The 16,242-nt window shown below is 40.7% G+C and overlaps 1 protein-coding gene across 8 annotated transcripts in view; it reads right to left on the reverse strand.

The window, feature by feature from the left end:
- Positions 1 to 16,242, reverse strand: part of kmt2cb (lysine (K)-specific methyltransferase 2Cb) — a 70,770-nt gene that overhangs the window by 44,955 nt on the left and 9,573 nt on the right. For all 8 annotated transcript variants that reach the window (XM_030401770.1, XM_030401771.1, XM_030401775.1 and 5 more), the window contains exons 3-10: positions 9,209 to 9,297; positions 7,496 to 7,643; positions 6,312 to 6,518; positions 4,799 to 4,908; positions 4,541 to 4,650; positions 3,753 to 3,915; positions 3,446 to 3,617; positions 1,626 to 1,740 (exon numbers count right to left, since the gene is read on the reverse strand). In XM_030401770.1, the coding sequence (XP_030257630.1) occupies positions 1,626 to 1,740; positions 3,446 to 3,617; positions 3,753 to 3,915; positions 4,541 to 4,650; positions 4,799 to 4,908; positions 6,312 to 6,518; positions 7,496 to 7,643; positions 9,209 to 9,297 (1,114 nt within the window). The remainder of the gene's footprint in view (positions 1 to 1,625; positions 1,741 to 3,445; positions 3,618 to 3,752; positions 3,916 to 4,540; positions 4,651 to 4,798; positions 4,909 to 6,311; positions 6,519 to 7,495; positions 7,644 to 9,208; positions 9,298 to 16,242) is intronic.

The raw sequence follows: 16,242 nt of genomic DNA on the forward strand, positions 1-16,242 counted from the left end.
AGGCCTTGATGAAATGGACTTACCAGGTTCTTTTCAAATAAAAAGGACAATTTAAAACAACTTATCTTGCTATGCTATGCTATTATAGTTAAACATGTGCAGACATTTGTTTATTGAACAGTTTTAAAGACAATTTAAACTTTATTTTGAGGTGACAAGGAATAAAATCTGAGGATCAAATGAATCAGGTTCTCGCTACATAACTGCATGACGGGGTGCAATGTACTGCTGGGTTACGAATGGTAGGTGTCTGAATTCTAAACATGGAGCACATCTAGGATCTATATCTGCTATATAAAGCACTTTGCCAGCTTGCATACCCTGAAAACGATAGTCCCACTGCTTTTCAAAGGTCTTTGGAACAGTTTTGTGGGGAACAAAGAGACGCCGCCCAAATTTTGACAAAACAGGGCAAGACACTATCAAATATTAAAAACATTGCTTAACCACTCTTGTGGTAAATTATCAAGCTTTAAAACATATTTAAATAAAAAAGAAGTTGTGATGCTGTTTAAGATTTTACTTTTTAATGTAGTGCACTTTGGGCTAAATATGCTCTATGCAGCTGTATAATGAATGCAAAAAATAAATCAATAAATAATACAAATAAATAAAAAATAAATCCTTACGGTCACGGGGTAAAAAGCTGATAAGTCAATGTCAGTAACTAGTGTTAAAATGAAATTTTTTTGGGGGGGGAGATTCGACATAGTCCAGTTGTTTTATTTTCCACCAGAAATCATCATGAAATGTATTTATGAAAAGTCTACCACGACTAACTTTCTCTCTGCAAAAAAGTGATTGGGATTTTAATAGACCAGCTGGCTGCTCAGCTTGAGTGAGCTCGGTGCTCTTCCATGACAGACAATATGACAGAGCACTGAAACTCCAACAATGACTCATGTTTCATTGATCTCTACTTCAGCAAGACAACTGCACTCAGAACAAAACTACCATGTGAGTGGGGTATGGGTTGATGGTAAGAGGCAAGTGGCAAGGATGTGTGTGGGTTCTGTGCTCCTCCTGTGCTGAGTCAGATAGAGAAGCCAAGTGTGAAGAACTTTCATCACCGGCTGGCTCTATTGTCATGGCCTTCACTAGCCGCTGCAGCGAATTGCATGGTGTGTTAACCAGCTGCCTGAGAGAGGAGCACACCATTTACACGGCTGGAGGATGGAGGGCGGGGCTGCAGTGAGGCATTGCGTGTGATTAACTTGCACTCACATGTACACACTCTCCCACACTGCTTTATCTTAAAGCAGTGATACTGAACTGAAGCCTTTAAAAGATCAGCCGGTGTGAGTCATTTGTTAACCCCCAGAAGCCTTCATACAAACCACCAGTCATATTCTGGTGGGTGGTAGACATTTTACTCTTTGCCTGAGCAAAGATTCATACCTTGAATTTTTACATTGAATATTACAGTCCACACAGAGTGGGAATTTTGTGTTGTGATTTTGCTTCAAGGGTTCACCTGGTGGAAACAATCTGGGCATCAGATTCAACAGTTTGGAACTTCAATCAAAACACAGCTCCAGGATTTTTTTTTCCATACCAGCCAGAATAACCTGGATTCATATGATCATAAAAATAAGCCATCCAGGATTATAGATAGTCTTTCCTACCTTACATCTCCATCCGTTGGTGGGAAGAGATTCCATAGCAGGTTGCAAACAGAAGGTATGGTAGCCTTTGTCACACATGTCACACACCAGCATTTTAGTGTCCTCTCCTGGGTTTCTACAAAGAGAAAAAGAGGGTTGTGCAAAATGGGTCAGCATAAGACTTAAACACATAAACTGCAAAAAGCTACGCAGGATTTTTAATTTGGTACTGTAGTGACATGGATGATAATCGTCAAGGGGTTTCTCCTTTGGGAACTGTCATCTTTAGGAGGTTTCCTGAACAAAATATGTTTTTACACAACGCGTTTCTTCTCAGTCTCACTTTCTTCCCTTTTTTCCAAGGCAAGGATTTTCCAAGGCAGGTGTATTCTTTGAGATTGTTTTCATCCCTTGTTTGAACTGATCTGAAGTTTCTACTATATACTGGATCTCAGTTTTACAGCAAGTATCAGTTCTGTTTGTTACCGTGTTGATGAATGAAGGCATGCATGAATCAGAAGAGAGAAGCAGCCTTTTCCTGTCATGACTAATATGCACTCTGTTCTGATTTTTCAAAAATAGCAAGAATTATTTGTTGTTGTTATAGTGTTTGCCTCTCCAACGTTTTAATATTTTACTTCTAAACCATCTAAAAAACAATAGTCGTTCACAATGAAAACCTTATTTTTGCCAGACCAGGTGGAAGACTGGCTGAACACACTGACATTCACTGACTGACTACCTATTGTTGATAACTACATATAGAAAACGTCGTCCTGCTATGTTGCATCCAATACCACTAACAATCATCTATAGAAAACCATGAGATGAACTTGTTTTACATTTAGATATTAAGGATTGTTGTCAGTAATTTGTTACCGGTAAAGTATCTTTTCTAATGTTATATGGCCAGCAGTGTAATATTTCTTATAAAAGGTAAGGTAAGACATTATTGATCCCTAATCATGAAAATGCACTTTTTACAGCAGCTCAAGAGTCATAAGCAAAGGAAAACAATTATTCAGTGATAGATGAAACAAGATATACAATAGAATAACAGATAAATAAAGTAAACATTTTGTACGCTATTCTTCTTTAACATACACATATGACCAAAAAGACAACTGCACGAAACAATTGCACCCAAGGTAATACTAAATGCAACATAGAAATGTTAGTATGTTAAAATATTAGCCCAACTGATATACAGTAGCTTGGGGCGTGTAGCTGTGTGTCTCAGTGTGTGGGGGTGCTACATCTCTAATTGTAGGGTTGGCAATGAGTAATGCGGAAGAATTGGTTGGGGAAAAAACAAACAAGGCTCTTTCCTGGGCAAATACGGATGTATTTAAATTTGTTTTACTTCTTTAAACACAGGTAAGGTTTTAGATTGGTATAACCTTCCCAATAAAAGGCAACAAAAAATGGTATCTAAGGAAGTCAGTCTCAACTCCCATGCAATCCACTATAGTGACAATATATCATGAACCCCTACTCATCTTAAAAAAATGCCATGCTATGCAGTAATAACATGGTGCTAGGGTTTCTATGTAAATACAGAACAGAAAGCTCAATGGACAATGTTCACCTAAGGCAAACAGGCTCAGTTGCTAGCAGAGCTCCTGCGCTGTTTAAATAAGGTCAGAAGTTACAAGACTGAGCTTTAGGGTACAACATCCAGTTAGCTCCTCGCAAACCACAGAGGTAAACAAAGCAGCAGTTAGTACCATGCCTGGTAGCTATACAGAAAAACAGTAAGAAGAAAAGTGAAGGAAAAGCAAGAGACGAAAAAAATATTACGGTTGAGATTTGTTACAGAGGCGAGTGGGAAGGTCACTCACTTGCATGTCAGGCAGATTTTGCACTCAGGGCACTGCCAACCTGCCCTCCTCAGAGGGGTCACGGCCATGTCCAGGCATATCCCATGGTAATGCTGACCACAACTGGTGCAGAAGAGCTGGTCCAGTAGGTCCCCCGGGCTATCACATAGCGCGCAATTTACATCGTCTACAACTATGGGTGGGAAAAATTAAAGAAAGAGTCAGTTAAGTCAAAGGAGACAAACACATACAGTGTCAAATATTCCCTTATGCAAATCTCTTTACTCTAGCTTTTTACATACAATGTATCCAATTCTACTCAACTTACATTTGTGAATGGCCAATGCAGAGTGTTCTGGGCAGAGGAGTGAGAGAGTCCTGATATCCTGAAAGGTCCCAGCTGCCCCCGCACAGGGGTAATGGTAGAGTTGAGCACATCCTTCAGCACAGCACTTAATGGATGCTCCAAGGCGCTTACAGTATGCACAGTGCTGCAGAAAGAGAGGGAAAAGAGAGAGAGCGAGAGACCATTAAATATGACTAAAATGTCTTTATCTGCAACTAAAATGAATGCATTCTGTGAACAGACAAGGATACAACAACCTCTTGAACAGGTCCATGGCATTTTTTTTATGACTGAAAGCTTATGTTAAGACAGTACTTTAGCCTGTAATCTTTGGGAATCATCGGGTATCTTAGCTAAGATCAAGACCCCTGTTTAAACCCCTGTTTTAGCCCCCTGGTGATCAAATTCATGACAGAGCCTCAACCATTCCCTATTTGTCTCAGTTCTCTGAATGTGCACTAATAGCCACTCTGCAGATCAAGTGGAAGACTTGCTGATGGGCTGCGCGAGCAATGGGTTGCTAACACAATCCGAGAGCCATGCCACTGCTAACACTGGCAGCTAAGCTGCCATAAGAGCTCAGCCCCGTTGAGTGGCGTGACCTTTTCCATTTCACAGCTGAGAGATCCGCGCTGCCGGTCCGACCTTTACCAGCCAGTCTGATCCATCAGCTTTGCCGTGCCTCACTGAAGCAGTCCCTCCCCTGCTGCCCCAACACATTAAGATGGTGTTAACACCTATTAGTCCATGGATGTTCTCCCCTGACTCACCTTTGTGCTCCCTGAGTCAATGGCTCTGTCCACATTAAGCAGAGATTGTCCCTCGCCCTCACAAACACCTTCGGACCACAAGGCACAACTCTGATGTGCCCAGCATTGCCCTGAAATTTCAAGACATAAAAAGGGTGTGATGATTAGAATCATATAAACATCTGGTTCAGATTCTGCATCAACATATGCATTCATGAGTACTCTCCATTTAGTATGTCTGTTAAAAATCAATGAAACTGTTTCTTTTAGTGATCTTACCTGACTCAAAGAGAGACTGGACGTTGAGATCTTGTGGAAGGCCGACATGAGAAAGCTCATCCCAAAATCGACTGGCTGGGTCTGGTTCTTCCTCGCAGTTTTCAGACCCACTGGAACAAAGAAAGAGGTTTGCAGAGAAAGCGGGTCAGCACAGATTTTTTTTGTTTTTTGTTTTTTAAGAGGAGGACAGCTGACAGATATGCAACGCAGGAGAAGGACAGCCTGAATCAATTAAGGAATGAATCGAAAGCAAAGACATAAAGGTAGAGGACGATGTGCAGTTTTTACAAAAGCAGAGAGATGAAGACAGATAGAATGAGCTGGGGGAAAATGTTTGAGAGCAAATAAAAAGCTGTGGGGGAGGAGGGAGAGGACGAGGAGGAGGAGGAGGAGGAGGAGGAGGAGGAGAAGAAGGAAGAGGGCCATCTTGTTTGGTGTGTGCACAAGAGGCTGGCTGTTCAGTCTCATAAAGTCTGTTGAAAAGGATGCGTTTCCCTGAGTCCCTGGCTTCGACTAGTGAGCTGCATTGCATGCGGAAAATGTGGAGAGGGAGCATTAGCATTTAAAAAGGACCCCAAGTTCCAGTAAACAAACCAACGGCCAAAACCAAGAGACTGGTTTCTGGAAGCATGATGGCATACTCGTGACAAACAGCCTGGACAGCTTATTGTTCACAGCCAAAGTTTCATCACCAATTATATAATAATCTTCTCCCACAGTTTCACCCTCTGTCCACCACCTCTGCTTCTCTGACAAATCAATATACAATTTCTCCTCCTGCCCTGTGCTCCCTCCTGTGCCTCTGTGTGGCACAGCCGTGGACCGGCCCCAATGACCAATCACACGGCAACAACACAACAGCTACTGGTTGGCTTGGCATGCTGCCAGACGCATACTGCTTCTCACTGCCCATTACATCACTGGGAGCCCGGAGAGACACCCAACTGATTCCAAAGGACCAAAACAAATTAGGCAGCTGTCCAAACGAGTCCGAGGAGGGTCCTTTGTTGGCACGGTGTGGAAATATGCGAGTGCTCAAGCACAAAGACACAGGAATGGCTCATGTGCACCCTTCACCTTATGTGGCATCCCTGGCCATGGGGACACCAACTGCTAAGGCAAAGTGATAATCTAGCCTTCAAATGTAGACAACCTGCTAATGGAGAGAGGCCTGTTACCATGTGAAGTCTGTGTGTGTGTGTGTGTGTGTGTGTGTGTGTGTGTGTGTGTGTGTGTGTGTGTGTGCGCAAATACTGGATTTTGGCCACACACTGCTATGCACATGAGCATCAATTCTGCTTTCCAAGGAAAGGGTAAAAGGTCATTTCACCCAAAATACAACCATCCATTTTAAAAATAGTATATAGTAATAGGTTGGTCATAATGAAGATTTCTACACCAGTTATTTCCTGTCCAGTTTCTACAGGGACAAACTCACAACAGGGACTCATCAGAGATGACCTGACTGAGTGCCAAACCACTTGTAACAACAATGTCAGCCAGGCCTACTTACTCTGTCTTTTCCCTCTGTCCTGAGGTGGTCTCTCCGGCCATTTTTGGCAGAGTGGTTTTATCACCATCACCGCTATCGCTTGTCGGGCCTCCTCCACCCTTGTGGCTGAAGAGTGCTTCAAACTGAGGCGTGGTGCTGAACACTCGCAGTTCTCCCTGACCCAGCAGGCTACGGCCACCGCAGTAACAGAAGGCACAGAGACGCTCGCTGAAACAAAGAAAATGGGTGGAAGCGGCTGTTAAATTATATATACCTACTGTGACTTAATACAGTGCCATGCATGTCACCATGAATTAAGGCCTCCTTCTTCAATGCGACTGTCTGGGCAGCAACATATATACAAACACATAATGGCTCCATTTGTAAGGCAGGCACACACACACCATCTACACCAACACACACGTGCACACACTCCACTTATAAAATGAACAACTTGTGAAATCCACATGATATATGTTCACTGACTACTTATCGTGTTTAAGTTTTATCCTGTTAGGTACTAAAAGGTATTATTGGGTGTGCCTAAATAATGTGCTAGTGCACCTAAAATGAAAAATTTAGACACACCAGTGAAACCAGTAAAAAGACAGTCTGGAGCCCTGTATACAGCTTTGATTTTGATGGCATTTTAACTACATCAAGCTATTAATTCTGCATGATTTTGTGTGTAAGAAATTGTAAACTAAAACCTTCACCGTACAAGAGTAAGTGGACATAGAAGTGTTGCAGATTTTATGTGATAAAAGTGTTCGTGAGAATAGTGATAAAAGACAAAAGGAGAATAGTAGCCAAAAGCTGGAAAGTTGAGAAACAACATGGGTGGTTAATATTCATCACATTTGTAAGGGATGAGTTGGCCTCGTTAATAAGATCCCAGGAGATGCTTCTGGTCTGCCCTCCATCTTTAACATCGATAGCTGAGACAGGCCAGGAGATTGATTACAACCTTTAACAGAGTGGCACCTGGGAGGAGAGTGCTGCCTCTCTACCAAGTGATGACTCCATTACAGTTCACACATGCATATGTACACAGCAAATGCAAACATCATGTCATATTGCTGAACACAAATGCACAATTGTACTCTAAGGTTTAAACTTACATATGTACACATTCATGAAAAACACAAAAGGTCACAAGGATCATTATTTCTCAAATGGTTCAGTGGAGGTTTAGTGTTTCTAACCTGCTTTTGACATCTCTACTCGCCGGGACAGATGGTCCTGCTGAACTCTCAGCTGGAGGGCTCTGGGCCAGAGGGGAAGAGGGCTTGTCCTCCTCTGGCACCTCAGTGGCCACAACTTCCATAGTTTCCACTGGCTGGATTGGCGTTTCTGGTGGTAACAAAAAAATAATGATCCCCATAAAGCATTTGTGAGCATTCCAGCATGTTTAAGGTTGGCCTCTGTGCTATTATCTGCTATTCAAGTCATTCCCAATTATCTGTCTGTAAAATCAGCAAGCAGCGTCTGAAAGATACAAGCTGTCATAGGGCAGGGTGATTGCATTCTAGTCGGTTTCCTCCAGGTCAGAAACACAGCCTTTATTAGTGAGATGGATGGTAAAATATGGTTACCATATGCTCAAGCACTGATTACTGTAAACCCACTGGGAACGTCAAGCTCTTGTACAGAATAGCAATAACAATGGAGGCAAGGAAAACACTGAGAATCATGGCATGCCAAAATATCTCAAGAAGTGGGATTTAATATTAATGGGTTAGGGTTAGGGTTATTTTCCCTGATATACGAGTACACCCAATTTTGTTACCATCATGGGTGCTTTTGATCTAAATTGCAAAAAAAAAAAAAGAGGCTCAACTCACTGTGTTAATCATACAAAACAACTCCCAAACGTGCCCCTCACTGAGACTTTGGGCCATGCAAAATTTTATTTACATTTCACTGAGACGTAATTAGGCTAATACTGCAATGATTCAGCGTCATCTGATGGAATTACACAAGGACAAATTCAAGCTCATTACCTCCTAATAACTGAACGCACCTGTGGAAGAACTTCTTATGAATGACGTGTCGGATATTCTGCATCACCTTTGTTTGTTTTATAACTAAATATTTTACAATAACCTAGTCATTCCGATAAGCCTTTATGGATAACTATGCTAGAAATTTTTGAAGTAAAGTAAAGAGTATAATTAAGTGTTTGGGTATTTTTTTGTTTCAAACATAGTTTTTAAAAATTCAGAAGTCAGTTTGTATAAAACAATTTAGCTCAACTGTACAAGGGTCACAAATCAAGGGTTATACATGAGGTCAACACAGGGGATCAGGTCCCGACCTTCTCAAACCACTTAATGTTGGAATGCTCTGAAACTGATGATATTCATCTTTTGCTTATGCAAAGTAAGCCCCAGCTAATACAAGTAAAGTGAGCCACTGGCAGAATTTTATTCCCCAATATCTACAGCACAGCAACAGGGCAGTACTGAGATGTAGGAGAATGGGAGGCATGGTCACGTGATGTGATGTACACACATAAAAAAGCACATAAATGGGTCTGGAGAGACTGATGGGATTTTAAAAAGCTTTTAGAGGGCATTAGCCTTGGGCTCTTTCCCACTGCACCTCAATGCCAATCTCAGAGCAGGAGGAAAGATGGAAGCAGTAAGGGGAGAAAAAAAAAATACACACCCACTGCAGCTTCACAGCTCAAGCTAAACCCTTTCAATTATAGCCCTGAAGTAGAAGCATGGGGTGCCAAGAAAAAGCTCTCATCCATCGTTCTCCAGGAGAGGGAGACTCCTCTACCTTTGCAGAAATACCCTTTTGAAGCGCTCCCTGCATGAGGCTGCCTGGATGAGCAAGTTCAAGTCTTGTATCAGTCCCAATATAACCAACGTGTACATAATGGATCAAAAAGGGGGGTTGCAATATCTCACCTGTGTCCTGAGGGCCTATGGACTCTGTTATCTCAGTCCCATCCATGCTGTCCTCCTCATCCAAAACAACCCTCCCTCTGGTGCGACCCCTAGGGTGAGGAAGAGACACAAACAAGAAAATAGAGGCAGTGAGAAAAAGAATAAGACAAGAAAAAGTGCCTGGGTTTGCCTCAGGAGGGGGGTGGCGGTGCGGTCATGAATTAGTTAAATATAGTCACAGCTGTCACTGATTTTTAATGGAGGCACTCAAGCCGCTGGGCAAGGCGGAAGGCTGGTGGTGGGGGGTGTATAAAAAAGACTGGTAGTTATGTGGCGTCAAAAGATGGAGGAAGGCCAATCTGGATCACTCTACACATCACGTTGGTAAATTAAATAACAAGGCACTAATGACATTAATATAATATCATCAGCAATTTCATGCCTACGTAGGGTGACAGCGTTACGACAAATCAACATTCACTGTTGCTCATACCGTAACTCGGTGTGTGGGTTCACAGTAAATACCTCCATCATTTACAGTTCCCTGAGGGATGACGACTTATCACAGTCCAAGTGAACATGCTCTAGTTTAATTTCAAATCAGAATACAGACATTACTTGATGTATGATAATAGTTCTGCAATTTAACACACAAAACAAATGTATATTCATGAATGTGCATGAATCATGTTTGGCATCTTGAAATAAAGGCTTCCATGTTGTTTACTAGGGGCTGTGATGTACAGCACATCCCATTCCAATAAAACAGACACTGTTCATTAAGGCTGTGTACAAAACAACGATGCCGAGAATATACAACATAAGGAGTCTATTTTACATCTGTGTTTTTTAATGAAGGGAGTTTCAGTATTGTTATTCTTTCAGTAAACAATTATGATTACTAAACATTTATTATAATGAGACTATAAAGGAATAGTTCACCCAATGTGTGCCAAATTAATGTCGGGCGAAGCATCGTATTCTGCAAGATATCTCTTACCCAGTGCAATCTAAGTTTCTGGAAACCCAGCTGTCCCACATTGATTCTGGAAGGTGTTATTTACATCTAAGCCAAATTCTTCACTGCAGCAGCTAGGCTAGAAGCATTTCATTTTTTCAAATGTTTTTTTAGTTTTAAAAACACATACTATGTTGTCCAGGAGAATGCTGCAGCGTAAAACAGACAGAGATAAAATCCAAGCAATGGCTGACCTGACCAGATGTTCACAAATGACGGCTCACTTGACCGCATCATGTTTTGATTCAGAGGGTGAACGAAGGAGAAGGAGCTATTCACAGAATGGTCCACTGTCAATGTGTTTGTGCGAGGGTGAGAACGGGTGAAGAGGGGCTAAATCAATGCATTACGCAGCTCTATAAAATAAGATGTTATCCAACTTAAAGAGTTAAACTCAGTATGTGGTGGTCAGTGTCGATATTGTGGCGGGCCACCACAAATAAACGAATGGGCAACAATGTAGTTAGTAGAAAGATGCACTCAAACTTAAGTATGCAAGTGACCAACAAAGGCTTCACAAATCCTGTCCAAAATGTCCCGCCACTACAGTGACACACTGACCCTCCACCCTATAAGACCCAAAGCTTATTATATCAAAGCCATCTAAGAAAGCTTTAAACCAAGTTACATAATTTGCTGTAAAGCCATTCAGCTGTAAGGGGCACATGATATTGACAACAACTAACATTGCGATATTTATCTGCAATTTATTGTGATATGAATAAATACAGGGACTTTCACCTGAAAACTTGGATAGTTATATTTGGAAATAACTAATCATTCTAGAATGACAGATGATTTTTTGTGGCCAGTGCATTTTATCTAACCACTAGGCAAGGCCCTGCTTTATCTGATGAACGGATCAAGAATAATTGGAAGGGTCCCAGACTGCGACCAAAATTTGAGACAGTGCGACTAAATCTTACATTTAGTTGCGCATGTACGACCAGTGAATTCGACAGTGTTTTTTATTTTTATTTTTTAATTCGTCCCCATTTATCCCAGCCATCCATTGTGCCAAGTGGCTAATGTGTGGGGGAGGGTTCTAAAGTTGTTCCAAGCGTGGAAGAAGAAGGCTTCACTTTCAGCGAACAATAGCGAAACAATCTTTTGGCGCTTATTTTCGCCCTGATAAGCCTAGTAGTATGCCAGAGTCAACATCACAGAGGATGAGTCCAAGTCTGTAGACATAAGTTTGGTGAAAAATGGCAGAAAATACTGTGTTCGTGAAGAATGGCTGCGCGAATTTTACTGATTAAGGTATCTCAGAGAGAAAAATTCCTTGAACTGCAAATTTTGCAATGGATACCCGCAACATGCATCGAACACGAAATTTGCAGGTAATGCTGGCACTACACAGTTAAAACCTAACACACTGGTCAAACACAGTGCTAGTCTAAGGCATGTCCGATGTTCTGAACACAGCTTTGCACTTCTGATTTCTGAATGTATGTTCGTTAATATTGTACTGTAACGACAGTAATGGTAGTGGCTGTATATCTTATTTCTCTTATGTTGCTTCTTCAAAAGTTTACAATAAAATGTGGCAGAGAATTTAAAACAAGACATTGTTATTTCTGCATTTATCATCAAAGTATTTATCAGTAATACAGTAAAAGACGTATACATACACACACACACATATATATATATACATATACATACATATACACACACATACATATATACATACACATATATGTGTGTATATGTATATATATAGAGCAGAATTAACTAGTGTATATATATATATATATATATATATATATATATATATATATATATATATATATATATATATATATATATATATATATATATATATATATATATATATATATATATATATATATATATATATATATATGTTGCAGGTACACATACATACAATACAAATTGTATTATTAAAAAGCACTTGGATTGCGATCCAAGTCACAAAAAAAAATTGATCGGGATATCCCTCCACATCTCTCTACCTCCTGTTGAGTGACCCAAATATATCTCATTACTGCTCCTTTTCAAGATTTTCTCTCTGGGGTTCCATGTTAAATGCAATCTTAGCCTTTTCTCCACTCCCCCTATTATCTCTTTAAAGAAGTCATCACATTTTTTTACAACAAGAAAAGAAATTAGTCATTACAAAGACAGTGAAGCCCTTCTAATATCTCACTGAATGTGTACTTTCAGCATATCAGACTACTCTGTGTGCCAACTCATACAGATGCACAAACACGCAAGGGCGCACACACACACACACACACACACACACACACACACACACACACACACACACACACACACATATACAGTATGGAGAGATCTGTCAGTGTCACCATCCTCCAATGGGAGCTCTGTTAAACTAATCTTGGAGGCGACATGTGGAGGGGATAATTGTCATGGATACAAATTAAATAGCATCATCAATCGTTAGCATGCTAAGTGGGGAAGGCAACCACAGGCCAAATGAGAGCAGCAAGTCTCAGGGGTACTCAGGAGGATACAGGGGGTTGGCAGTGAGGGAGGAGATGGGGGGGGGGGGGGGGGGGGGTAATTTTCAGTGCCACTGGAGAGAAAAATCACAAATGGCTGGATGCCAAATCAACCCCTCCCTCTAAATGACTTCCATGTCAAGATAAGGAACAACCCTGAAAACCAAGAATGACAGGAGAAGCCTCCAGCAAACCTTGGCTAAAACATAATTACCTGTAAGCTTGAGTCAGACATAAAATCTTAATAAGGTGGAAACAAACTAACAGAGAGCTCTTTTCATGTTATTGTGAAGGTGCAAACAGTAATTAACAACCAAAGATGGGCTGTCTCTGCAGAATTTGAACTTAAACAACTGTAAAGAAGCTAGATACATAGTAGTATACCAGTTTCAAGGTTTTCACTTCCTTTTCATTCCTTTTAGAGATTGTTGTATGATATAAATCAGACAGATAAATTATCGGCCCAATAATGGAAAATGTATTCATCATCTATTGTCGGTTCATTGGCAGATAAAGACATTATTGCTGATAAATCTAGCCAATAGCATGACGTCAAATTGATTTTGTTGACTTAATAAGTGCACCATCTACACACAGTAGATGGTGGTATGCACCTTTAAAGTTGCTTTGTGAGCAGCCAATACACACAAAAGAAGAACAACAAACAGGGTGATGCCGCACTCATAACATCAAACTGCTGAACCTGTGTAAAGCCACGCAATGTAGACAAGAGTCACACATGTCTTCACTTTTGCAAGAACACAACACCAGGGAAAAAGGTCTTCAAGCTATGGAACATCAAGCAAACAATCTTTGCTTACTACACCTTAGTCTTTTTTGCACTCAGGTATGCGTAAAAAAAAAGCATTGAAATGTTGGTTTCTATTATTGGTTATTTTATGGGTATCGGCCATGATAGTCAGGTAATTATCAGTTATAATATCAGCTGATAAAAAAAAAAAAATCATGCATCACTAATTGTAACTAAGGTTAAAATTAATAATGACCATTGAAACTCCCAAGCATCTTGTCTGCATTATAATCTCTGAAAAAGGAACAGTTTTCATTGCATGACTCAATATAATATTAGGAAAATAAACCAAGAAAACCAACTGGGAAAACTTCATTGTGAATAGAATCTGAACCAACACACTGAATAATCAAAAAATGACAACTAATCAATATGTAGTTGCTCTAGAACAAAGATCGGTGTTGATGAATCTTTTTTTTTTTTTAATCGTCATCAAGATGGACTGTGTATTATCATAAGGGATTTAGAGGGTTCTAGGGTGATCTATTAGTAAAGGTGTCACGATTCTCTAAATCCACGATTCGATTACATTTTCGATTCTAAGGTCACAGTTCGATTCGATTCTCGATTTTTACATTTATTTTTTTTAAAGCACAGGTTGCTATGCCATTTTTAGAGTAGACTTTTATGCCATATAATATCTGACCTTTGTTCGCAAAGTACATTGTCAAATTTAAAACATTTATTAACAACTTCAGTGAAAGAGGAGGGGGTTCAAGTTCTGTCGATGGGTCTAATGATCTGCAGTTGCCATTGTTGAAAGAGTGGCGTAGCCCCTTTCAGGAATAGGGGGGTGCGTGCGTAAGGTGCGTAAGGTGTGAGTGGGCGAGCGAGAGTGAGGGAGCGTGCGGGAGCGTGCGTACGTGTCCCTACTACTGCTACTCCTTTCGCTTCTCCTTCCTCTCCCATTCATAGGGACAGCAATAAAGTGTACAGTGTAGTCTGCAGTTTGGCTGTGAATAAAGGAGACAGCTACATACAGCAAAGCTCCCTGGTACTATTTCCTGACCAGCTCAACACGTGAAAGGGGGTTCACCCCGAAGGTAAACACAAACTCCGGCCCTGGAGGAAATCATCTCCCCTGTGCTTCCTGAGCACGGTCCAGGAGCCGAACAGGAATGGTGTAACACCATGCTATCGTTTGGCTGGCTGTAGTTAATAGCTTCTGGCTTAGCTAGTAGCTAAGTTAGAGGAGGTTGACTCGCAGCACTTTAACATGTGTGTTTTTTTCCGCTTGGCAAGCCGACCGGACGTGACAAGGGGGCGTGGCAGCATTGACGATTCCATTTTTTAATTTGAAGTTCGAGATTGTGACTTAATTTCAATTTAAAGTCGAAATTGTGACACCCTTATCCATTAGTGTAAATAATATTCTTAAATATGTATTCATTAGAGTATAAATCACCTACACGTCAGAATCATTGTTTTTTTGTACCTTAGAATGAGGCCCCATTCAGACAGAATCAGGCATTGCAAGAACTACACCATTCCTCCTCCTTATTTCAATTAGGGTAGTGTGTTTACGCTGCAGTGGTCTGGACCACAGTGGGCGCCAAAAGATAATGTAGCCGACTCTGCGATTCTTCAAAGTTGTCCTTTTTGCCAATCAGACGTCATGTTGCAGGAGCCAATCACAGAAATGTAATTTGGTATTGGGCATCCAGGTTACTTATTGAAAATATATGTTCTTTTCCATCTATCGATCTGGACAATCACTGTAGCACCAACACTGATCTGTAGATTGGACATGTCAGTTGAGAGTTCAAATGTAGCATGGTGACACAACGGACATTATTTGGTCTACCAGTTTTAAAACCACCCTAACGCTATGCCTCGCATCCTGGTTATTCTCTATTGTTTTGTAATTTGTGATATGTAATCACAGAGCAACATAACAGTTTCTCCTTTGTTGTTTAATGGCGGTTGGCGAATTGCAAACAAATCTGAGGTGATTTACCACCACCTTTTGGATTGGGGGGTCACACAAATGAGTCTACACCTTCACATGACCCTGTGGTTAATCGCTGCAATGCCTGATTCTAACGTGACTGAGGCCTGAATTTTTTTAATCTACAAAGGGACCGAGTCTACTTCCACTGAATCCACCATCTTGCAACGTCATGATTTTGTAGTGCCCTGGCAAAAACTGGCTTTAAAGAGGGCCGCTACGTTTTTTAACTACGAGTGTAGAGGAGGGTGAGGCAAGGGGTATTCAGTCGGTTGCAATCTGGAACCTCACCACTAAATCCTACACACTGAACAATTTTCCAAAATCAACTCTTTCAATTTCTCATTTTTTTTAAAAAAGGAGCTTTTAAATAACAAGGTAAAACAGACAAGATTCTAATAATATAAGGTTAATTACAAATCCTTCACCTGAAAACACAAGGGGTCAGAGCCATACACAGCTATAAACATAAATTAGTTTTTTGCAGTTCAACAAACCATTTACATCTTTTGGCCACATACTACACCAAGCACCAGGCTGTCTGCACTTTAACTGTTGACAGCAAGTGACATTTCAGAGGGTTATGATTCCAGAAGACAATCAGATGCAGAAATGAGCTGTGTGTGACATTTTCATTTTTACAACAATTTGGTACACACACACACACACACACACACACACACACACACACACAATGTGGCTGGTGACGTCTTTACATAGACTGCTACACAACATTCATCTGTAATTATATATAACTACGCTACAGGCATCAAATTTCAGCATTGAGAC

This window comes from Sparus aurata, chromosome 21 (assembly GCF_900880675.1).
Source record: "Sparus aurata chromosome 21, fSpaAur1.1, whole genome shotgun sequence".
Classification (NCBI taxonomy): domain Eukaryota; kingdom Metazoa; phylum Chordata; class Actinopteri; order Spariformes; family Sparidae; genus Sparus; species Sparus aurata.